Here is a 25,479-nt window from a genome sequence, read left to right as displayed (position 1 = left end):
CAAGGGGGGCAGACACACCCTCATGTGATCCTTGGGAAAGCTGACATGTCTTGGGAAAGACATAGCATAAGGAGGATGGGAGCCTTCATCGATGCTTGAATAGGGTCTCCATTTTCCTAGGATATTTCCCAAGTGTATCCAATTGGTGCAATGCTGCTGAATCATAACGACCGCCACCTAATCTGCGTGAAACAGCATCGGTTCCACTTAACTGGCATCTGCCAGCAGGAGGCAGGGAGCCAAGCACAATTACATTGCTACAAATTCCTGATCCTTGGCTATCACAATGCAGAAAGAGCAAAATGAAATAGTGAAAAAAAGTAAAATGCTGTCGATATCACTTGTTCGATAAGGTATTTTACCTCATTTTTTTCTAGCACTGTAAATGAGAAAGCTGGATTTTTTTGTATCTCAGTACTCAACCAGTGCACATATCTTTCCCCACTACTGTCTTTTGCATGTACTGTTGCTGAAATAACGGTAGGAGACAAGCCAACGGAGGCACTCCAGTACTAGTATGCAGCCACAGCTTCCAAGAAAGACAGAAATCCAGCAAATTCTGCTAAAAAGAAATATATATACACACATACACAGAGGAGGGTTTTTTCCTTACTGTCTACTGTGAATCTTTAGAAAAGTTAAAATATATTGATTATTTCAACAGGGACATGCCAGACATTTAATCAATGCATTTAGATATTTCCAGCTACTTTGTCTAATTTCTGTGCTGTATTTTACAGTTCTTCTGCATTAGACCCAGCTAGAAAACATAACTTGATGTTATTTTGGCTATTTGTGATTTATATGTCAAATCCACTTTAAAGTTCTTAGATTCTGCTCAAGAGAGTTTTCAAATGATTGTGGAACCATTGGTCTATGTTCTTAGTCAAGAAATGATTGCTTTAAGATAGTGTCTAAAATTCTGTCTGTTTTAGCATCTCCTTTGAGGCTCCTCTCAAATAGCACAAGTTTAGGTCAATTGATTACTCTGCCACTCCCTCAGGAGAGATTCTTGTTTCTTCCATGCTTGTTACAGGCTTCTAGCAGTTCAGCAGTGTAATATATAGATGTGCAAGTACATGTATTTTCTGGATACAAATCCTTCAGCTGTAGGTTACTTTTAGTAGCTGTACTCATCAGAGACAACAGGTTTATACACTTAGGCAAAATACTCTAACATTGGAATGAATTATGTGAGTGGGTGATTGAAGATACAGTCCTCTGAGGTCCAAAATATCTTCAGGTTCCCCTGGGCTTTCTCAGGGCATCATAGCCATAGGATCTCACTGGAGTGGGCTTCTGTGGGTACATAATTAAAAGCACAATGCATAGCTGCATCTAAGCCATTAGGAGAGTTCGTGCATACAAGGATTTGGTAGGCTCGGTCTTTCAGGTAGGACCCATGATTTTGATTACATAATCAAAACTGATGAGCAACATATCAACAAGCTCTAGATGTGTTATTTTTATTTTATTACTGAAATTTCTCATCAAGAAAAAAATTTCTATAGATCTGTACATACTGAGATAGGTTGATATAGTTTGATCTAATTATGTGCTATTATTTGTGGATTTTTTTCTTAATTTTGTGTCTTTATTCAAATATTTTTAAGTAGCCAGATTAACATAGTGTTCAAAATTGCACACTGATTAAAAGTTGTTACTGTGATTTTTTTATTCTGCCATGACAGCAAAAAATGCAGTAAGACACAAACATTCTTTGCTCTTGTATGTGTTTATTTATGTTTTGTTGCTATTTCTCCTCTGTTAATTCTAGTTTTCCCATCTACCTCCTTAATAACCCATTGAATCATTCATCTGGATTTCAGAAAATTCCCTGTCTGGGTAAACTGAGACAGAAGCCTGAAACATTTACACTCTTCACTCTACAGCCAATAATGAGATTGTTTACAAACTGTACTACAATGTGCAAGATCTCATTTGATTATACTTTAACTATTCTGTTTTTCCCTCCCTACCTCACAGATGATGGAAATGCTTAAAACAAGTTAAGGTAGTATGACACAGACTAATGTAAGTGTGAGCATGGCAACCAGGGGACAAGCTGTGAAATGTTTGCGCGCTTCTGCCAAAATACGTTGCATGGCTTTCTGCTGTTGTCTCGTGTTTCTGATATTAGGCAGCATGTTTAGCAAAATGTAAGCATTTTGCTTCATATTTATATTCCCAGCTTTAGTTGTGTATAGTCTTAATAATCCGCATTTTTCAGTAGCTTGTGGCAGCTGTTAGTGGCAAATCTGCAAGCTGTGTGTGTTATTCTTAAGCAATATTCAGAGATACCTACAAGGGTCAGGGCCCCACTGGATATGGCTGTTTAGAAACCCACTGTAGAGATGTTCAAGTGTGCAATTCAAATGGGTCAGAAACAGTATCAACACTTCTTCTGTGCTTGCCGGTGGAAAGCAGCAGCTCTCAGTTTGCCTCTTCTAGAAGTTAAGCCTGGTATGAGTGCAGCTCGCTGCTGCGTATGGCTCTGCTGTCCACATCTGTGCCGTTGCAATGTGAATGCTTCATGACGACTATTCTGTTGTCGAACTCTTACTTCATGTGACAGATGACACAGTGGAATTTAAAAGGTTGTGTTTTCACAATACTCAGCTTTGAAAAGACTACTATGGGAAATTTGATGTTTTACTGTCTTTATATACTTCTTTAAATCTTAGTGTATGTAATGTTTATGAAGGTGAGAACTATCACAACATCTTGAAACATACTGCTCACGCAGGTCTTCTGGTGCTGCCTGGTTGAGAGGCAGAAATCAGTTATTCCCTGCCTGGATGTCTGTTCACCTGGGATTGCCACTCATGTTTTAAACACACTGTGGGAATTTGTCGTGATGATGGTTAAATATTGACCAGCTTGCCCAGTGAGGCAGTGTCATCTCCCTCTTTGGAGACACTCAGAACTTGACTGGACATGACCCTGTGCAACCCGCTCTAGCTGGACCTGCTCTGAGCAGAGAGCTGGAATACATGACATCCAGAAGTCCTTTCATACTTACAGTTGCCAATTCTACCATTTCATGACTGTACAGGTGGGGAGTAGAGTGAAGCCACGAAAATAACTTTTGCTATGCTGTAAGCTGTCATTTGAAACCAGATCACCTGAGATCAGTGCGCTGGTCACTGTTCCACTTTTCAGAATAATATAATGGAGATTATCGAACTCTGGTTATTAGTCTCAGTATACTCAGTTCAGCCACTTACAACTGAGATACATAAATAGATATGTGTTGTATTTTCTTATCATGCAACAGAGATATCACATCACTCCATTGCACTCAGTATGGGTAATGTGTGTGGAGTTACAGCATGTGTTGTGTGAGTACAGGATGACTTATCAGAAATATATCTACTTTTGAATTATTGGAGCTATGCCAGCTGACACTGACAGCTGTCTACATGATATTTTTATAGCTCTTCTCAAGTTTCCCATGTAAGATCTTTACCTCTGTTCCCAAGACATTAATGATTAGACTGTCAGAGCTGAGAAAATCCACCCGGCGAACAAGGTCACCTTCCCTGTTCTCAGTAACAAAGGAAAACACCAGGCTAACAAGGCTAAGAAAGTCTTAATTAACGTCAATGGTGAACTCAAAGCTAGGGAAAAATAGGGCTGACAAAATAAGTTTCCACAGAGGTAAGATTGTTTTTTGAAACCATTGCAAAAGAAGCTTGGAAGCTGTATTTTCAAATATGGTTAGTGCTGGGGATGGGCTGCAGAAAAGAAAGGGAGTCAGTAATGGGTTTATAATTTCCCAGCCATCTCCTTGATGAGTTCCTGCCAGCAGTCAGAGCCTCAGACTCAACTGAGGCCCTGAGGCAGGAGCACTGTAGATCTCAGTTTCCGCCTGCCAAAAAGTCACCATGCTCCTTCTTCAGCTCAGCTCCTTTGTTCCTCAAAAAATGTGCCTCCCTGGGGAAGCTGGAGCCATAACGCACACACAGAACTGAGCCAACCCAGAACTTCCAACCCCCTCCCCTCACTGGCAGGACACCCACCTTCCTGCACAGCAAAACAAAACAATGGCCAACAGCCACCCACAGTTGTTGTGCCTGGTAAATGGATGTCCCACAGACCAATTTGAATAGGAGCCAACTCACAGATTTGTGTCTAGTGCCACTTAAAGATCCTGAACTTGTCTTTCAGTCTTACTGCACTGTGCCACTGTGACAGGAAATAGTCCGTTTTCCCAAAGTACCCAAATAAGAATTTTTGCTCCCATTTTCTTCCCCTACACTAACCTCAGTCCAAAGTTCAGTTTCTTTGAATTGGGCTAATTCCCCTGGTTGCCATCTCCATCTCCTCAACTCTCTGATGCCCATTACAGGTTTTTTTGCAACCAGTCATCCTATCTAAATCCAGCAGAGAAGTGCTGAGCCATGCAACATTTCAGCCTTTTCACTTGTATAATCCGGGTATAACACACTGACCTCTTTACTCAGCCATCTCTGATTTCAGTGACAGCCCAGCACCGCTGGAAGAAACCTGGGTTGCCCATTGATTTCTCTTGCATGGCAAGGGTGTTTGAAACTCAGTTCCCTTATTTTACAAGTATGAAGGAGCAGTTCATAAATGAAAGTGAGTCTTTTTGGATTTCAGTAACCATATGTGGATAATAGCACCTGCAACTATGTTCTAAATTCAAGAAAGAAATATTCCAATTAGATATGATGAACAAAATTTCCACAGCCTTTTCAGCAGTGGGAAGAGTGATGCAGAGGAAACAATTTCCTAAGGGTATTGTGAGCTTCCAGTGTTGGAGAGCCTTAGGGACAAATTACTGAAACACATCAGAATTGACATTGTGGCAATTAGCCTGCCTTGGGACAAGAAGTGCTCTGTATGACCTCCTGAAGTCCTCTCCTGGTGTGTTTTCGTATGATTCTATTACTTTAAATGATTTTAACAGCCTCAGTCATAAAACTGAATCACTGTTCTAAATTGTGGACGCATGTAAGTGGCTGACACCAGGATACAAATTTGCAAATAAGAGAGGACAGACCTGAGAAACCGCTGCAGACTGTTGAATGTTATCATCTCCCTGTTGCACACATGCACACAAAGGTCTAAATCCACTGCATACTGCTTCTGCCTGTTAGCTTAAGAAAAGGTCAGTAATACGTGCTTAGCCAACTCCAGCAGTGTCCATAGAGCCAGCCATCCTGTCCCACTGGACTGTGCTGTTATGTGTTCCTCTATAAACACTGTTGTCTTGCCTGGCTTCCTCCTTGAGCCTCAAAGCATCTATCCTTCAGCGAATCCTGCAAAACAGTTACTTTCTCCAGTTATGTCATTCTGAGCAAACTGTGGGAATCATTTTTCTCATAATCTACAGTGCAGTTTTATCCCTCACATGAAGGTTAAATCCTCAGAAAGTTATTCACAGGCTGTCATCATTGATCAAAATGGTCTCCTACAATTTCATTCAAACTTCGGCTTGCACATCTGATCTTGTCAGTGTAGGTGACTGGTTTCCAGTGGCATCTCTCCCAGGTGGCTTCTGTCCGCAGACTTTCAGTAACAGAAACACATACCTTAGGATTTAGTACAACAACCACCTCTCAGGCAGGGACAAAGCTCTCTGAAATTACCCTGGATGGCCATGAATCTATCGACACTGCTGCTACTGCCTGCCACTTCATCTGCCCAACAGCAGCATTACGCACTAGCTAACTCTCTGTGAAATGATCACTGTTTGGCTCATTTGCCTACTGCTCAGTTCACTGCGTTAAGATGTTCTATACACCACAGACATAGGCATGCCCTGAGCAGGACATTTCTTTGTCTTATGCCTGAATCCCTGGCAGTCCTTTGCTGCTAGATACTCACACTGGCCTCTGTCACCTCCGCTACGTCTTCTATCCCGACATTTCCCCTTGACCCATGAGCACTCAAGCTGCTGTTGCAGTGTCATCTTTGGGTCTCTGGGATCCATCCATTAACAAATGGAGTAACACTCCACATCGTCCTCAGCTCCCACCTGCTGTTTTCAGCCATGTGCTGATGTGCTCCAGCATTGCCAACTTTGAGTCTAAAGTTTATTATTCAGGAACTAAAGATGTGTTTATCACTAGGACAGTGCATAGGCACAGCTCTCCTTTTCCTGTTGCCCATATATTGCTCACAACCCAAAAGAACGGTGCTTTTTAGCTTTAAGCAAAAGGATGTTCTGCTAATTTGTTTTCAAAAGTGTGATTATGATTCAAGCAAGCAGTGCAGTCCCAGGCAGTGTCCATAGCCCATGCAGGATATGGCCTCAAGGGATGTGAAAGAGCTTTATGCAAATGAGGATATGAGAGGGATGCTGAACCCAACCCAGCAAAGCACATTGTTTCCTGGAAGTGCATAATGAGCTCCAACGAATTCAGCAGGATGATCTATGGACTGAGAGGTGTGCTTCCATCTAAGTGCTTTGCTGGCTGAAGGCCACAGACCGACTTACTCCTGAAAGCCCATGGGACAGCTGGGAAAGCAAAATCTGCCCAGTGGAATGCCAATGTCTCCCTTGCCCAAAGATTATCCAACTTCCCAACATGTGAAAATTGCAGAGTTTTTATCAAAGACTTTGACAAGCTCAGCTGATCTCAAGCTTTCCTTCCTTCAGAAGAGCACAGTTATGATGTTTTATTGGGTCTGGCCAGCCTTCCAGTATTGAGTCACCAAAACGCCAACCTTATCCTATGGCCAGCAGCCACCAGGCAGACCACTAAGATCTGAAGCAGGACAAAGATCTTGGGTTTTTTTCACAGAAAGAGCAAGGTCCCTCTCCCACATTCACTGTAGAAGACAGCTTGGCTGTGCTGGTGTATGCAACCCAAAGCCTTCCCTAGCATACCACAGAGACTCCTGTGTGAGGTAGGTGCTGTCAGTCCCATGGGAACCGCAGTACTTGGGGACTAAGGCTGAACTGCTCCTCAAACATAGTTGAAGGATCAGAAGTGATCTGACGTCTTAGGGGTTGCATTTGCTGTATATCATTGGCTTCCTTTATAATGGCTATAAGTGATGTCCCTTCTCTGCATTCAAACTGCCCAGAGAATTTAGCAGGCAGAAATAGACCAATAGCACCCCAGCAATGTATTAATCTAGCAAGTTATTATGCGTGAGTTCTGTTAGAACTGTCTGATGCCATTGCACACACTGCTTTATCTGTCCTCCTGATGAACAGCTATTTTGGATTTTCCAGTCATTTAACATGCTCACCTTTAACAGCATTTTCTTATTTCTTGATGTATATTTCCCTTTCATAGTCCTATTGACAACCACGTTAGCACCATGAGACCTCAAGTGCTCATGTTCTTAATCACAGCATTTTCAGCAAAAAATGATACTCTGAAAGAGTAGAGACAAAAAAGACTTTACACACTGATGCTCATGGAACCATTTCTTTTCCCATTCCAGATTTCTGTTTCATATCTAAACGTGCATTGGAAACCTTACCACCTGCTGTAGAGAACCATCTTCAATAGTGGTGTAAAGAGTAATTAATAAGTTATTTCCATGTCTAACTTCTGAGACACAATTACAAAAATTGCTAAATGAAGGAATCTTTCCCTGCTGGCAAATGAGATCTGTTGTTAATTTTGCTCCTCACTGGAGAGGGAAGGGTGGTTAAAGGCAAGGAGAACTTGTACGTCTGTAGCTCCCTTTGTCAATCAGCAAGAAAAGCAGCAGAGTTTTTTTTTCATTTTGGTATTGGCTCAGGACACAGAGAGCATCACCATCTGGATGCCAAGAAAATGCAGAAAAAGAGCAATTTCACTGAAATGAAGACATACGGCTATCTTCAGCCTGTTATATATTAAGGAGAGGGCAGCCATTCTCCAGAATGCCTGAAACCAGCTCTGAAGGCAGAGCTCATATATTCTCAGAGGTGCTTGAGCTCAGATCGGCTTTGAGGGGGAGAAAAAATTGCTTCCATGAAGTTTGTGATGGAGGAGATCTCAAGAAGTAAAACCAAAGGACACCGTTACTGATAAAAGTATATCGAAAATGTGTTTAATTTATTTGACCTGTTGTTGTAAAACGGACTTACCAGAGACAATATGATCTGCAAATGGAATATCTTACTAAATGAGGACACAACTTACTGGAAGGATAAGTAATGATTTCATCTAAATCATTGCATCTCCCTCTTAATAGTGTATCTCTGTGGGGAGTGTGAATATCATATAATCCCTGTAGGACATTCTTTAGATGCCTGACTCAAGGACATGACAAACCCAACCATGCAAATATCAGAAGGTCAGATGTTCTTTGGTTGAGATCAGATGTAAGTAGATACTTACAATCAATAGTAGATGCAATATCCATCACATAATCCCTTTGGTCTGTAAAATTTCATTCTGCCAAGATATGGAGGAAAGTGACGCATGTTAAGACAGCAGAGAAAGGGGGTGATTCTCCCAGACACAGGTACATTCATGGGCACTGCGACATCTGAGTGTAATATATCCCAAGTACATGCTCATGGATCAGCATGCGATACAGATTGGACCAAGTGAGCATTTGTTGCAGGGTGGGTGGATCCGCACCTGTGTATTTCCAACCTGGTAAACTTTTGGGGCAAATATCAAAAATCCTCCAGTGCTGAACATTTCTGAACAGAATAAGAGTGTATGTACATGGAGGCTACACCAGATTAAAAGACAGGATTAGATAGCTTTTTGGGCAGCCCTGCCTTCCTCCTGCATCCCTCATCTCTATCCTTCTATCACAGTTTAGCACCATCTGGACAAATTCAGCAGCTAAAGCTCTGCAGTTGAGCCTCCAAAATCCCTTCCCCACACACACCCCGCAGGGAAAGTAGAGAGGGAAATGAGAGGGAAAAAACTTAGGGGTTTAATTTCTAACTAAAACTACGGCTTTAATGAAATGCTAACAATAATGTTAACAATGAAAATAAATATACGCAAATACAAACAATAATAAATAAATATACACAAATATATGAGATCGCACCCCCACCCCTGGATGACTGGATGTCACCACAAATGCTGCAAAGCAGACATAAGGGAGTGGGTCCATGGGTAGGAGGGAGCTGGACTCAGGAACTGGATTCAGGAGCGCATGGATCCAGGATCAGGAGCAATCAGAGAAACTAGGTCCTCACTGGATGTCAGCCATTGCAGAAGAAAACAAGATCCTTGTGTTCTCTCAGTTTATATCAAGTATGACACGTATGGGATGTAATACCCTGTTCATCAGTTTAGTGTCACCTGCCTTATTCGCCCATCCTCACAGGCGTAGCCCCTTTTCCACCAGCTTGAGGATGGTCTTGATTAAGTATAAGCACTTGCCTTTTTGCATACCAATGTCCTGTGTTATCACTTTACAGAAGAACACTGTCTCGAAAGCCTGCAGTTAGTTTTCAGAGAAATTAAGTTATTTACAGCAGCTGAGTCACAAAACTGACTCTAATTTACCTCAAACTACAACACCTTCCTACTGGCAAAGTCTATTTTGTGATCTTCTTCCCTTGCCTGTTTTGATGCAGCTGTTGTCCACACTCTTCCTAGACCTTCCTCGTTAGCAATATCAGCTTCTGGAAATTTCCTTTCTTGGTCCCCCCAGAGCCTCCATCTTTGTCTGTTTTGGGTTTTTCAAATACCTCCCTCTCCTGTAGACCAATCTCCACTCTCCAGGACGGTAATACCAGACGGTTTCATTTACCTATACAGCTATAGCTAAAACTAACCCTCTTATCTTACCTTACATACCCACCCTCATTGATTGTAGTTGGGACACCTGTTATCTTCTCCATCCAGGCAGGACCCACCCTCAGTGTTATTTTCAACATTATTACCATCTTCCCTCCTCTCTACAGACTGATGCTGCCATTTAATCCTGCTGACAATCCATCAGGAGAGTCCTACAAAAAAGTCTATTGTTATTTGTTCCCATAGTAAAGCCCTGATAGCTTCATCCTCAGTCTCCATGACTTTCTCTCTTCTGGCCCACTTGATGCTCACCTTGTGTGCCTTCAAAGTGTCACAGCTACAATTGATTCCTTGCTTCAATTCCTTCGGAAACCACTCTAAATCCTTCCAGTGCTTCACCTTCATACTCTTTGCCAAGTTTGTGGTCTGGCCTTTCAAAAGTTTCCATAAAACCTCTCCTGTGTGTTTTCCTCCTTATCTTCTTTCCTGCAGATTGCCCGTTTCCCTTTCCTCTTCATAGTGCCTCCTTCTCCCACCTCAGATCTCCTGCAACGCAACCCCTCCTCCCACAGTGCCACCAAAGGGACTTTCCAACCATACCAATCTTCAAGTTTTCCATAGGTTTGAGTCATTTTCAGGAAATCGCCCTTGTCTGTGCTATTTTCAAGTTATTCTTTGATCCCCCACCTCCTCCTGCCTCTGGTGTTGAGGTATTGCCTTCAATGAGACATATGCAATAACTCTTGCACTATAATCCTCTGCAGAGACAAAGTGTGTGTAGGGCAGGTGGAGGAGAAATCAATGCCATGCTCCTGCCCAAGTTAGCCGTACTTAAATTTATCTGAAAGTAAACAGGAGCCAGTCTTCATCTAACATTTATTTTTGTAGCAGGGGACCTACAACTCATCCCAAGTTGAAAACATCCCTTTCGGGGGGTGGGGGGGATGCAGCTGCTGCATGTTTTCTGCCTTCATTCTAAATTCTTAGGAATTATTTTAAATACCTGTAAAAGACCTGGCATTACATTAAAATTTGATTTAGGAAAAGACCCCTCTGGAAAGTGAAAAGGAATTTATGAATGAGACTTGGATAGGGGAAGTGTCTCAGGATGTCTATGTCCAGATGTTTTTTTTTATCCTCAGGGGGAAAAATAAAGGAAAGTGACATTGTGGCCACATGATTACCAACTATCAGTGTAGATTTTATTAAGCAGAGTTTAGGATATTACCTACAATCCAGAGGACATTCATTCACCTCTACCTTGTATATGATGCTTGAGCTGGATAGGGGGCTTAAAAATATTTGCTGTAACCCACACAATTTCCCTGAGCAGCTTATTTTAGCTCTCTGACTTAACAAAGAATTATTTGCCTCACAGCAGCCACCTCTGAAGTAGTTTGCAATTAGTACATGAAGTTTCAGATTCCTTAAAGACAATGCTCAATAACCGATTAGAAAGATCACATATGACACAAAGATTTCTAAATAAAAGGAATTAGCTGTTATTAAATATGTCATTGTAGAATAGATCACAAACAGACTTCTCAATTATGTATCAAAGTTAATAAACAAGAAAGAGTACAGATATTTTGTACTGATGATTTAAGAAAGCATACACGAGAGTAATTCATAAAAGCCTGTGACCCAGAGTACTTGTAGGTGGCTGGCAATTTTGGGTGCCCTGCACTAGAATTAAAGGGTTAAATTTTAGAGCCTGAATGTGCAGGCTTTTTTTAAAAATTATGAAGATGCTCCAAAAATTACATCCAAAATTAGAGGATTTGAAAAGGCTAATTCCATTTTGCCAGTGTCAGCCATGATGAACATTATATCCTGCAGTAAAGATTGTCAAGTCATTTGTAATAGGTTCTCAATAATGTTGCAAGATACGTGCGAGTCCTAACTTAACTGCATTGCTTGTACATTTTATGTCTAATTAATTACAGCTTGTATAAAATATTATGATGCTCCATTCACCTGCTTAGAATTTAATTAATTTGTAGCTTACATGCCCCTAGTAATAAATATTGCTCCATGATCTTGGTCCAGAGACTTATAAAAGTGCCCAGCTTTTCATCAGCTTTAAAGACAACTCTGTCGCTGACAGTGGTAGAGTTTACTGACTCCTACAGAAACTGCCTCCTTCACATAACCTTTGATGAGCGTGTTGTATGAAAAGCAACAGGCAGTACTTATAGACTACCTGTGTGAACAAAAACACAGGTTGCACTCAGACCCCTTTGAAAGGCCGATGAACCAGGTTGTAACTTGTTGGTGCTGGCCTGGGGATTCACATTAGTGACAGACAATGTCACTTTGCAGTTAGAAAGTTCAATGCACAAAAACATCCAAGCTGTCTGAATACACTTCATCCTAGTGATGTGCAAGGTGTGACAGTCTCCTCTTACTATCTCTTGGGATAACAGCTGCTTTTCTAATTAGAGAACCCTGAAGACTTATTCCAGCCTCTTTTCAGGAACAGTAAAGTATGTTTTTAAATATTGTCTGATCACAACATCCTAGAAAAAACATGAATATTTTACTCAGAGGTATAAAAATACGGGGACTACATAATCCTTTGTCAGGATTTGCTGAACACCATGCCATTATAGAACAGTACAGTCATGCTTCTTGCTAAGGACAGCAGCTGTCTGGAGGAACCCAATTAGGTAAATTAGCCCTTCATGCAACTAATCAGAAATCCTCTTGTTGCTGCTTTCCTCACCATCAGTGATACCACCAGGAGGTGCAGCAAACCCTTTCCATGATCCACAGAAAGTTTCCCTCTCTGCTTTAGCATGGGACACACAAAAAATCACTGCAAACCCTGCTGTTGGGACTGAGGGACAAGCCCTTTTTTCCTTTTAAATCTGAAGCCACACACACTGCTTGAAAAATTAATGACTGACTGAGTGAATTTTGTCTGCTGGGGAGTTAGAAGTGAGGTCAATGCTGATTCACCCTCAGGAGAGAAAGGTGGTTTAGTGGTTGACACACTGCCTGGGCTGCAGGTCCAGGCCAGGCAGGCAGCAATGTCCTTTGTGACCTGGACTTCACTCACCCATGGATGCCTCTCTGAGACTGTACCTAATAATGTTCACAAAACAGCAGGATATATTTGTGGAAAAAAAATATGCAAGGCCATTATATTCGACAACATAACTGCTCCCGAAGTCCCAATGCTGCAAATTGTTGGAGGACAGCACAATATTCGGGGGAACCATACCTACAGCTTTCCCTGTTCTGTTCTGTACTAGGTATCCACTGCTGGCCACTGACAGAAAAAAGGTATGGACTGTCTGACCTGACACATAAAAGAGGAAAACTGTGTTTTCCCACCAGCCTGGGGAGCATGTGTTGCCTGGGGAGCACTGCCTCCCTGGGTCCTCTGGTCACCATGGACCTAGTCCTTCATGTGCCTTCACGCTCCCACCCACCCTGTATTTATCTCATTACAGTAACACCTTGTCAGGCCAACCCATCAAAGAGCAGGAGCTCCCAGCGTTGCTGGCTCAGCAGAACACCCCTAGTTCAAAAGCCCAGCCCAGGTCACTCTTGCTCCCAGCACTGGCAATTCTTTCTCCTGCAGTGAGTATCTCTGTTTTAATAATGTGCACTACACCCAGATTTATTTGCCAGAGTTACAAAATACATGAGCTGATAGAACAACCCATTTCCACCAAAGCTCCAGGAAAAAAATGTTCTAACTTTCTGTCAGAGCCACAGCTCTGTCAGAAACCAGGAGGTTTTGCACTTAATAAAAACAACCGGAGCCCTCCAGGGAACCTGCATAATTTACAGGCATTGTGCAGGGAACAATCCAGCATTCAGGAAACACACAAAGTAGTTAATATTTTGAGGTTATTTAACTTCATTTGTGTATCTTGATAGGTGGAATTTCCAAGACACTACCAGTCTCTGCAGAGTTGGACCTATTATTAATTATGAGCAAGCAGCTGAACTTTGAAAAATCCTTACATGACAGAGGAATAAAGAAGAATTGTTCTCAGTCATTTGTGCAGGGAAGGTTACTCCCTGAGGTTTTTTATCAGCCTTCCAGTCCCCTTCAACTAGAGGTAAATGCCTTGTGCTGCTACTGCAGAAAGTGGATCTGTAAACCTTAACTGGGAATCATCTCCCTGCCTTTTAGCCAAGTTCATTTTCTCATTCATTTCTGTTATTGTAGCTAAATGCGGATGGGAGTTTTATCCTCAGTGACATCCCTGGCACGTATAACCTCGTGTGATTTTTTGTTCTTCAGTGGCTTCCTTGCTGCCCAGCTCTCAGCTGCCAGGATGCCAACATGGTCTCTTCCCTGATGGCACTCCAGCAAGGAGAGCCAAAATTCTGCAGGGCAATTGGCACTATCCCTGCTCCCAGGCACCCTGCAGGTGGCCATGGGTGAGGCATTAGCCAGAACCAGGTCTGCAAAAGGATAAGCAGAGGACCATCATTTGAAACACTAAAGCAATGTAGGAGCTGGACAACAGGTTTCATCATAGCCACAGCTGGAGCTTCTAGTGACTCAGGTGGGCATGCCGACAGCAGCTGTGATGGGCAGCTGAAAGAGCTCTTGAGTAAGAGCTGTGAATAAGTGATGCAGAGACTCCTTCAGACAGTTTAATGTGGGGAACTTCATGGTGGACATATATGGTAACAACCTTTGCAATTGGAACCCTTTTCAAAAAGCTGCCAAGGACAAACTCTCTTCCTCAACATTGTGCTTGCCCAGCTCTTCACCATGAGGAACACGGGGAAAGTCCTAAGAGGCTTAAAGCTGTTGTTACCCAGAATGAGACAAATGGGGGAAAAAAATATACTGAATAGTTGTTTTGGCAGCTGAGATGACTATTTTGGTTTCTTAGCAACTGTGGGAAAAGAAGCTGCTTGAGATCTGAGCTATCTGGTCAAATCCAGCAGGCATCCCTCTGTGGAGTACCCTCCTCCTCCTCTCTGCTCATCAGCACAGGGAAACTACACGGCTGGTGGGAAGCCCTCTCCATGGAAGGGAGGATGACAAACAAGCCCACCTCACTCCACTGAGGGACAAGGGAACGAGCTGCCTGTCGATCTTCACATGTGGTTCCTCCATACATGGAAAGGTTTCTTAGGGTTAAACTGCTTTTCATTTTAGTAAGCATGGAAAGTGACATTCCCAAGTTGTGCCTCAAATAGGAACCACAGAAGAGCAGAAGTCAGGCTGCAGCTCTTCTATGCCTTAGTGGCAGGGCAATGGAGAGGGGAGCAGGAGGACACTCCTGCAGGTCCGGCCATCAGCCACTCAAACTCTGCAAACTAAACATTAGCTTGGTGTCTTGGTGCAGCAGAAGCCAGGCGTCCTCATGCACAAGGCACTCGCCTCCTCTCCTGGCAATGCACGTGGTTCAGTTACAGCATCTTTCAAAGGTTGCTGTTTTGTGATCACTGCTTTAGAGTGCATGAAAAGCTGTTTACGGCTGTTTTCTCAGTGATCAGCAGTGTCAGTGTCTTGCAAGTCCCTTGAGCAAATCCACAGAAAAGGCTGATTTTTGTCAAACTGTTTCAGATCTCTGAGTGTTTGTGCTGGAGGAGGTTTCAGAACTGATGCAGGGTTTGTGCAGGTCTCTTTACTGGAGCAGCCATTTCATTGTTTTGGTTTTGCAGGGACAGTGTTAAAATAATTTAAATTTATGCCTGTTACCGACACACTGGCCGTGCTCATTGCTAATAGCTTATTTCTATCCATACTAACACTATCTCATTCATTCAGATATATGTACGAGGATGCTGACCTGTAGTTAATCCTACACATCCCTGACTTTTAATTTAATGACTATTAAATATTAATGGGAGCAGAGAGCGGAAGTCAAATCACCTTTCCAATAGCTTAGTGCCCCTATCACCAGCTACAATGTCATCCTTGATCTTGCTTTTTTATTCCCTTTCTCCCAGTTTCACATACAGGACAAAAAAAGACCTATTTCATACAAGACTAGTGCAAGGATTAATGCTGAACCAGGATCTCCCAGCTCCTGGGGCATTCAAACCACCACATTGCTGGATAAAAATAGGGTTGTTTTGTCCAGATCCCAGAAGTTGTTTTGTCCAGATACTCCATGCATGACCAGCAGTTCCAGGGAGGTGATTCTTCCTCTGTACTCAGCACTGGTGAGACTGCACCTTGAGTACTCTGTTCAGTTCTGGGCCCCTCAGCACAAGAAGGATGTTGAGGCTCTGGAGTGTGTCCAGAGAAGAGCAACGAAGCTGGTGAGGGGGCTGGAGAACAAGTCTTACAAGGAGCAGCTGAGAGAGCTGGGGTTGTTTAGTCTGGAGAAGAGGAGGCTGAGGGGAGACCTTATTGCTCTCCACAACTACCTGAAAGGAGGTTGTGGAGAGGAGGGAGCTGACCTCTTCTCCCAAGTGACAGGGGACAGGACAAGGGGGAATGGCCTCAAGCTCCACCAAGGGAGGTTCAGGCTGGACATCAGGAAAAAAATTTTCACGGAAAGGGGCATTGGGCACTGGAACAGGCTGCCCAGGGAGGGGGTTGAGTCACCTTCCCTGGAGGTGTTTAAGGGACAGGTGGATGAGGTGCTTAGGGGCATGGTTTAGGGATTGTTAGGAATGGTTGGACTCGATGATCCGGTGGGTCCTTTCCAACCTTGTGATTCTATGATTCTATGATTCTATGATTCTATAAAGAGGGCCCTACACCCCAGCCCAAAGGCTATGCTAGAGAAGAGGGAAATTCACACAAACACAAACACTCATGACCTAGATCTCCCAACTAGTGCTGTGCAGACAATAATTCAGAATTCAAGGAGAGATGTGGTGGGTGTCTGGTGGTTACAGCTTTCCCCAGGGCATGGGGGTACTGGTCGCTGATCTACCTGAGCATAGTTCACTGAGTAAACTAAAGTCCTGTGCCAAGGGCTGACCCAGAGTCTGTGGTGCAATGCCATGTACCCTGGCTTATTCCCAGCCTAGTGCTAGGAAAACTCTCTTGGCTAGTCTGTGGTATAGAAGTGAATCCTCCCTTCTAGAGGAGAGAGCTGAACATCACCCTTTCAGTTCCTGATGAGTATTATAATGTCTTGATTTTCACAGGAAACATCATTGCTTCTTCTGGTTGTGCTTCAACAGAAGAAAGCCATGTCCCCAGGATGACCATCCAGAGAATAATTCATTTTCAAGCCTCTAAGTCTTGGGGTGGTGGGAGACAGTGGCGGTGAAGGTATAGGGATCTCTTTCTCTGCATCTTGCTGTGCCTTTTTTTCTCATGATCTTCTTTTCTTTTGCATCAGACAGTTGTGACTGCTTCCTTCCAACAGCCATATCTATCCACTGGAAATATTTGTGCTTAAATCTATGCATCTTCAGATGATGATATTTTTCTGATTATAAAGCTAATGAGATAAAGCAGAACTCAATCAAAACAGCTAGGCTTGAAGTGCATCAATACTTAATACTACCTTTTGCTATTGTAATTATGACATTTATTTTTTTAATTGCTATCTGGTTTACTTATCTCTATGAGAGACATTTCTCGAGAGAATCTTTCTGACTATAGTGTTTTATTTTTGCAGAAAAATTCAGGCATTTAGTGAGATGGAAATTACTTCCTTATTATTTAAAATTAATTCAGTCTGTCAAAATGAGCTCATTGCCATGCACTGTGCTTCCTTTTTAATTCAGTCTCAGCCTTTCTAGCAACTGAAATTCTGTGTGAGATGATGTACGTCGCAGGCTTTTTATACAATTAAACCCTACATAGTAGGAGAATTAAGGCTGCATATACATTTTAGAATAGGGCACGTAATTACAAAACAAGTTTTGCAGTAGGGATAAAAGAATGTCAGTTTTCTGTTGGTCTTGTAAACTGCTTTTCTAGCCAGGAATGAAGCTGCAAGGATGCCTAGTGGGAATAGAAGAGACTCCGTTGCCTGCTCCTGCAGGACTCCAAATTTTGCTAAATCAGGACAAAAGTAGAGAAAATATTTACATATAAATAATTGGCATGACAGTACTCCCTCCTTTACTCTTCTTGGAATAAAAAAAAAAGAACAGAATGAAAAGCAGAAAAGGACAGAGGAGATTGAAACTTGTGATGGGTATAGGAAGAGAACATCTTAATAATGGGAGAAAAGTGCCTGTCATCTGTGGAGGGAGCAAAGAAAAGAGGGGAAGGGAGGAAGGAGAAGCTTCTTATGGTAGCACTCTGCTGTTTGTTTGGGCTTATAGGAGTTTATTCTTGATCAAGAATCAATTAGGAGAGGGGAGAGAGAAGAAAAGGTAGCTTTAAAAGATCGTCATACTTCCCACTCTGTCCTATAAGCTGCTCTCAGCTCCTTCTGAATTCTCTCCTTGTAGCAGCCAAACACACTTGTGGCAGAGGTTCAGTCCTCTGAAGTCAGCCCAGCACGTGAGGAATCCCCACAGTGATTCACCTGCCCTGGGCTGGTGTCCTGGTCACACTCTGAAAAGAGGACAGCAGGAAAAGAGGAGCGGGGCAATGGAGGGAGTGATCAAAGAAAAACCTCTCTTGGGAGGGCACCTGGAAAGATTGCCATTCCCATAATAATAAGATGACCATGGAGACTATTTGTCTCTTCAGTGACTGAGTCAAAAATAGTCATTTAAAAATTTCTATCAGTCTGGGCATACTATAGGCGAGACATTCAGGGTCACTCCTGTCTCCAAGAGGGAGGATATGGGAACAATAGACATGGCAGTGTTACCTCAGTCCCTGGGGAGGCGATGAAGTAAATAATCCCAGAAGACATTTCTTAACACAAAGGTTGAGAAGGTGATTTGAAGTAGTCAGCATGAATTCACAAAGGGGAAATCACGCCTGACAAACCTGAAAACCTTGTATGGTGACGGGACTGCCTCAGTGGTCAAGGGGAAAGCTATGGACATTATTTATCCTGATTTCAGGAGCACTTTTGACAATGTTTGTCATAACTACTTCACAGACAAGCTGATGAAGTGTGGGCTACACACTAGACAGCAAAGTGGATTGAAAACTGGCTAAACTGCCAGGCCTAAGGGACTGTAATCAGTGATGTGAAGCACAGCTAGATGATGGGGCAGATAAAAAGCTGGGAGAAGTGGTTGATGCACCAGAGGGCATCAGATTGTGCTGCTATCCAGAGGGATCTCGACAGGCTTGATAAATGGATGGACAGAAACATTGTGAATTTCAACAAAGGGAAACCCCAAGTCCTGCAGCTGGGAAGGAACAACCCCATGCATTAGTATATGCTGAGCACCGCCCCCTTGAAAGCAGCTTGGCAGAAAAGGACCTGGGGTCCTAGTGGACACCAAGCTGATCATCATCCAGCAATGTGTCCTTGTGGCAAAGCAGGTTCACAGGATCCTTTGCTCAGCCCTAGTGAGGCCATATCTGGGGTGCTGTGTCCTGTGTTGGGCTTCTCAGTACAAGAGAGATGTGAACATATTGGAGAGAGTCCAATGAAGGTCCACTAATAAGATGAAGGGACTGGAGCATCTCTCCCATGAGGAAAGGCTGAAAGAGAAGAGGTTGCTCAGCCTGGAACAGAGAAGGCTCAAGGGGGAACTTATCAGCGTGTGTAACTACCTAACGGGCAGCCCGTAAAGACGACAGAAACCGACTGTTCTTGGTGGTGCTCAGGGGCAGCATAAGACACAACAGGTACAAACTGACATGCAGGAAATTCCATTTAAAAATAAGAAAAAACTTTTTTATGGTGAGCAGGGTCAAGCATTGGAGCAAGTTGCCCAGAGAGGTAGTGGAGTCTCCATCCTTGGAGGTACTGAAAACCTGACCGGACACAGCCTTGAGCAGCCTGCTCTTGCTGAGCCTCCTCTGAGCACTTGGGTAGGACTAGGTGCCCCCAAGGTCCCTGCTCACCGCCTCAGTTTTCTGAGTGTGTGACAATGAGACAAGAAAACAACAGAGAACTGGCAGGTGGAAAATACGAATTTTTGGTTTGATGATTTGCGGTAAAAGGCAAGAAGAAACAATGGATTGGAGTTGCCAGAGAGATGCAGTGACAAGCAGGGGTGCAAACAGGTCTCCCCATGGGATCACCAGCGCAGCAGGAGAGGTGTTGCAGCAGACCCGCATCGCAATGGGAGAGGGGACATCTCCCCTGATGCTGTCTTAGTGGGTCAATAAAAGCTGATGCACATAAAGCTCTGTAAAATGAAGCCTAGTGGCAAGAGTGGCCAGCTTTAAATCCAAGTCTTGGGATCATAATATCCGAAAAACAGCTCTCTTGCCATTGGTCACCAGTGCTAACACATTCCTCATCCCTGGAATCTAAAATCTTGATAACTGCAGATGTGGTTTTGTTTGTGCTACTTTGGTGAGTGTTTCAGGTGAAATGGGCAGCAAGGAACTGATAAAGTGCCAAAACGGTATAGATGAGAGGCCATGAGAAGAAATCAGATTTCTCTGCTCCCAAGTTCAGAGCCAGCTCTGACATTCCCCTAGCAGTACCTCCAAGGTGGGAAACACACCTGGGCTCCCACTCTCTTCTTGTTTCAGGTGTTTGCAATCAGCTAAGGAGCTTGTCACCAAACTATTTTGAGACAGAGAAGTGTTGTCTTCTGCAGATTTAACACAAGTGACTGTGAATCATCAGGAGCATTTTATAGATAAAGTTTCTGGGTTTAAACAGACTATGTTTTAATTTAAAGTATTTCATCTGTGCACTGCAAAACAATACAATACAGAGAAAAAAAAGTTTTTTCAGATAAGCTAGATTTTTTCTTTTCAATAAAGTCTGGTGACTTCAAAATATTGTTTAAAAAGGATCTTAAACCCCAGAAATTATTATTATTTCATTTTGAACATTTAATAATGGTTTCTGGTGTATTCCAATTTTACATTGTTTTGAAATATATCACAAGTAACATTAATTCATTTTCTTAGCAGTGCCACTTATTTTGAAATTACTAGTGTTGCTGTGAGCGAGCTGGTTACTATAGGTACAGCACTCCCCTCTAGTGGGTAAAATCTGATTGTCCTGATTTTGCGGGACCTCCTGCATCCTGAACGTTTACATGGGTCGGAAATAAAAGCTTTGCTTTTCCCAAAAATATCCTGAAAACTCTGAGCTGATTTTATCTTTTTGTGGTTCGTTATTTGCTTATGGCACCTTATTTTTGTACTGAATTATAACAAGGAGGACAGAGGGGCACCCATGGGTGAGGCTCAGGGTCAATTCCAACACACATCTCTTTTATATTTTTTCTCTTTCCTAATTGTGGTCATGTTTTTAATTGAGTTAAAATAGGTTGTTGCACCAAGCTCCTCAGCAGCTTCCTGAATTTTGTGATCTATCCCATCAATAGACTAAAATCAGAGCATCATCTCCGCTGGTACCACATGCACTGAGGGCAAGCCACGGATATTTGCATGAACCAATTTATCTCTTAAAAATATTTCTTCTTGACTGAAGCATAAATTGCCTTTACCCTAATGCGCTATGTAATGAATTGCATTTGAAATATGTTTATTTTTAGCAAACAAATGCTAATGGCAACTTGCTGTTAAAAATAGACAGTACAGTTGGCACAGAAATAAGGGCTGGGGAATGTTTCTTTCCCTGATCAGTGGAATTGCCCTCTATACAAGACACGTTGGGAGAAAGCATAATGTCCCTATAGAAGTTAGTCCTTCCAATTGAGAAAATCCCAAAGTCTCCACTTGTCCCCTGAGCCCCGGCTTCCAAATAGCCTCTGGGGTCCATCGTCCCCAGGGTGCTGTAGTACCTCCTAAGGAGGCGAGGGGTATAGAATGGAAACATTTAACTTTTTCTTTTCCTCTCTCCCTGACAGATGTCTGTCAGTGCAATACAGGTGTTTAATGTGCCTCCAGCTGCGCTGGGCTGCAGGGAGTGGGAACACTTCAGTGAGGAGACCACTGTGGGGCCCCTGGCACTGCCAGCTCCCACTCCTCCCTCAGGTGCTGCTTTGCTGGCCAACAGGCTTTATCCTAAACAGGCTTTTCCTAATGTCTAAGTGAAATGTCCCTGGCTGCACTTTAAGCCCATTATTTGTCACATTCCTAGAGAGAATGATTTATTACCTTCCCTTTTGCAGCAGCTTTTTTCATAGTTAAGAGTGTTATGTCCAGTAAGTCTCCTTTCCTCCAGGATAAATAGCTCAGTTGCCCATATTTTCTCCTACATTAAGATGTCGAAGGCTTCTGACCACTCTTGTTGCTCCGCTCTTGTCTCTACAGTCTAGTACCAAAAAGCCAACCATGCAGCCAAGGCCTTTCTGAGTAGCCTGATAGAGTTACTTCGCACATCTTGCAGATACATTTTCCTGCTTTCGCATCCTTGTAGGGTATTTGTGGTTTTGCACAACAGAAGGGCCCCGTGGATTCCTGTAGTCAGTTGGTTCCTAACATATTTTGTACAACTCCTTCTGCCCATGCTAATGAATTGTGTCCTATTTTTTTCAGGCCACTTCTCTAATTCATTATAAATGTTGAATACTACTTCTGCCCTACAACACACTTGAAGCCCTCCTGGACAACTGGTCTGCAAATGGAGGAGTCAATCCTCTATTCCATTACTCAAGTGGTTAAAGAAAATATTGTAACAATATCAGACCTAAGGCAGATTCCCATGAAAGTCTAATAAATGCCTTCCTTCAGCTGGACGGTGAACCACTGCTCACCACTAAGAGTCTGTCTTTCCAATAAGTTTTACATTTATTTTCATAGCAGCTTATCTAAATAGTGTTTCCTAAATGCTATGAGGAAGCTTTTCAGATTGTAGCGAATACCAGAGACAAGACTTGCAGGCGTGGTTCATGTCTGACTGGTTTATGTAAGTCGAACACAGATAACCTTCCAAGAAAGTAGGTGCTACTTCAGTCAGTGTCCACAAAATTTACTTTCAATAGAAAGTTCTTTACTTTCTATTGAAAGTTCTTTACTTTCAATAGAAAAACCCATTACTTCCTAATTCTGGACTGCAACTTAAACTGAGATTATAACAAACAGAAGTCAGAAATCCCAATTAAAGATTTACCCACTATGACATGTGTATCATTAGCAGACAACATGAAGAATAAATATTTTATGATCTGTCACATATTTGAGCGATCTGTCATGTTCTGTCCTTAGATGTTGAAGTTATTTGACAGCTCTACAGTAGAAGTAAGCAAAACAGAAGTTTTTTACCGGTGTCATACTTTCAGGCAATTTTAACAGGTCTAAAACACACAATTAAAACACATTGGTTTCTTGTTGGAGAACAGATTCTATTCTGTGCAGCCTGAGGGAAATGCATCTCATAAAATTTCCTATTTTTATATAAGATGACAGCACAAACTATACTTTCCCTGCATGAAAAAGCAAAGCAGAAATGCTGCTACATAGTGATGCGCAGATGAATACTAATTTTGGCACCTTACATAACAGGGAAGCAGAAAGATCCACCTGCAAAGCTTCAACACTTGTATTCTGCTTAAGTCCAGCTACTGAGTTCTCAGATACCAGAGTCAGTGGAATTACAAGCCTATGTAAGAATGTGCCTATATGGAAGATACTGTATATCTGTTGTTCAGATAAAAAGTACAGCAAATGATGGAGATTAGATTATATAAAGAGGAGAAATGGATCAAGATTAAATGCCTGTGAATGTTACCCACATATTTAGAAATGTCATGACTGCTTATACTATTTTTTCTTCCAAGTTCCAACTCTGAATCACATTTTGCACTTGAATCTCAGCTTTCAAAAAAAACCAACCCTTCCATTCCTCATAATTGCAAAGAAAACCCCTAGGTCTCAGGAAACATGAGGTAAAAAAGAAATCAGACATTTCAGAAGCTCATGTTTGTACATCTCCCTGGTTTGTGAAGGTTTGTGGCTCAGTAAGGCTTTCTGGAAAACAAGGACTTTGTTTCATGAGCAGTGTCGATAGGATAAGCCCTTTGGTGTGGAACAGGAAAGGAGATGGTTTTGGTTTTATTTGGTTCTGTAGGTAGCTAGTGGAAAAGAGCCAGTTTCCAAAGTAGCCGAGACCTTGTTTATCAGAGCATATTCTTTCATTGTCCATATCTCCGTAAATAGCTCCTTTGATGTGATGAAAACAAGAAAATCCCCCCAAAAAATTAGTAACAACAAATTGGTATTTTGCACCAAAAATCTCTTCAATTTAAAGTTCCTACAGGCAATACCAGGAAAGCTTGGGAGAGTGAAGAAATCTGAATGACAGCATTTTTTTCCTGTCTCCAAGCAATCAATAATCTGAGACTTTGCTAACAATGGGTTTTGAGAAACACATTGGAGAGAAAGAGGAAGGAGACGCAGTGCTGCAGGGGCTGTACCAAAGACCACCAGTGTAATTTCCATCACTTTGGGAACACCATGGGACAGCCACGTTTACCTAGCTACAACTACAGCTGACGCTTTCTGTAGTGTTGCCCACATGGAGTAAGTCATGTCACTGCTGCGGGTGCTCAGTCCAAGGCTTGGTCCAGGTGCTCAGCAGCGTGTCCCAGCAGCAGCCCCACATGGGTGCTAGGCCACCTGTCCCTGGTCAGCAGTGGAGGGTCAGCAAGGTAAATGCCACACTCTGCAGCTCTACCCAACAGCCTTGTCAGGCGTATTGGAAAAGAAGAAGATATTCCTTTTCCCTTGAGTTTGTGCTTATTTTTAAATTTGCTGGGACTGAAGCGGCAGCTTGGCTCGCCCCAGCTGCAGGGACTTTGCCGCCAGCAATCCCCTGCCCCATGGTCTCAGAAACCCAGGCAGCCCTTGTTCTTCCTGAGGGCTGCAGTGATCTGAGAGGACATGACCGCTAGAAAAGGACTCCAAATGAGGAGATGTTTCAGTGTCTGAAGCGATGAAATATTTAATCCCTGCTCTCTCTGGGATATTCATCATAAGAGATTTACTTATCTGCTGCTCACTGACAGCAGCAGCTGACAAGGACGATGACAGCTGACATACATTAACCCAGCCGCACAACACAAGCTATCACTCCAGAGCAGAAATCCATCATTATTATTTAAGCACCAAGGAGGTGTCTCGGTTGGTGCTGGATACTAAATGCAGGCAGCACCTGCACTGAAAAACTGACACCACCAGGGTCTGTTGGAGGTGAGGGGTTCTCAGCACGACCCTGAGCCCTGGCAGCCCAAAGCAGCCCAGCATCGAGGCCACGCGTGGAGTAGCCCATGCTCCCATCACTGACCTGGCCCACCACGTTCGCTGCAGGGCATACCCCGATGGAGGAAAATGAGAGGGAAGGATGGACAAAAATCACTTGTTTAGAGTGGGAGGGTAGAAGCCTTTATTAGTGCTTTGCTGGAGCTACGCAGCAGGATAGTGCATTAACCTCTGTACTGAACTCTGTAGGTGGAGTGAGAGGCATTATTGCACAGCTCCTCAGGGAGTGCTGCTGCAGATAAAACTGCAGACCAGATTCCTCTTTTTGTCTAAGCTCCCTGCTTTTTTTATTGATGGCTTAATTTCTGAGCAAATCCGTATCAGTGTCTTCTTTATCTATTGGGTTGTTCTGATCTATTACTGTCTGTGAGGAAGGAGTGACTAAGTTTCGAGGAATCCTGGTGAAACTGGGTTTTAGGTTGAGATGGTCAGTGGGTTTTTTCCCCTTCCTTGTTAGCATTTTCCACCAGGATAGCTGCTTCTTGAGATCACCCCGCTGTCTTTTGCTATTACAATGGCACCCTTATGTATAAAGATGGCATTTACACAGGAATTTCCTTATGGTCATTGGAGGGAATACCAAAACTAGTGGAAAATTGTCCATGTGTGTGTGTGAATCAGGTGTAAGGAGAAGGG

At 42.9% G+C, this 25,479-nt stretch overlaps 1 protein-coding gene and 1 long non-coding RNA gene across 5 annotated transcripts in view; one reads left to right on the top strand and one right to left on the bottom strand.

Annotated features, from left to right (window-relative positions):
* LOC128850938 (uncharacterized) overlaps window positions 1-25,479 on the bottom strand; it is a 49,578-nt gene that overhangs the window by 7,093 nt on the left and 17,006 nt on the right. The window lies entirely within an intron of this gene.
* Window positions 1-25,479, top strand: part of LHFPL3 (LHFPL tetraspan subfamily member 3) — a 250,320-nt gene that overhangs the window by 209,786 nt on the left and 15,055 nt on the right. For 2 of the 4 annotated variants that reach the window (XM_054056406.1, XM_054056405.1), the window contains exon 3: window positions 1,987-2,014. The exons of 1 other annotated variant lie outside the window; for it this stretch is intronic. In XM_054056406.1, the coding sequence (XP_053912381.1) occupies window positions 1,987-2,003 (17 nt within the window). In that variant the 3' untranslated portion in view covers window positions 2,004-2,014. Of the gene's footprint in view, window positions 1-1,986; window positions 2,035-25,479 lie in introns of all 4 variants that reach the window. One more of the 4 variants, XM_054056404.1, reaches the window with a different exon arrangement.

Source organism: Cuculus canorus, chromosome 1 (genome assembly GCF_017976375.1).
Source record: "Cuculus canorus isolate bCucCan1 chromosome 1, bCucCan1.pri, whole genome shotgun sequence".
NCBI lineage: Eukaryota > Metazoa > Chordata > Aves > Cuculiformes > Cuculidae > Cuculus > Cuculus canorus.
This window is presented reverse-complemented; position numbering and strand designations above follow the sequence as displayed.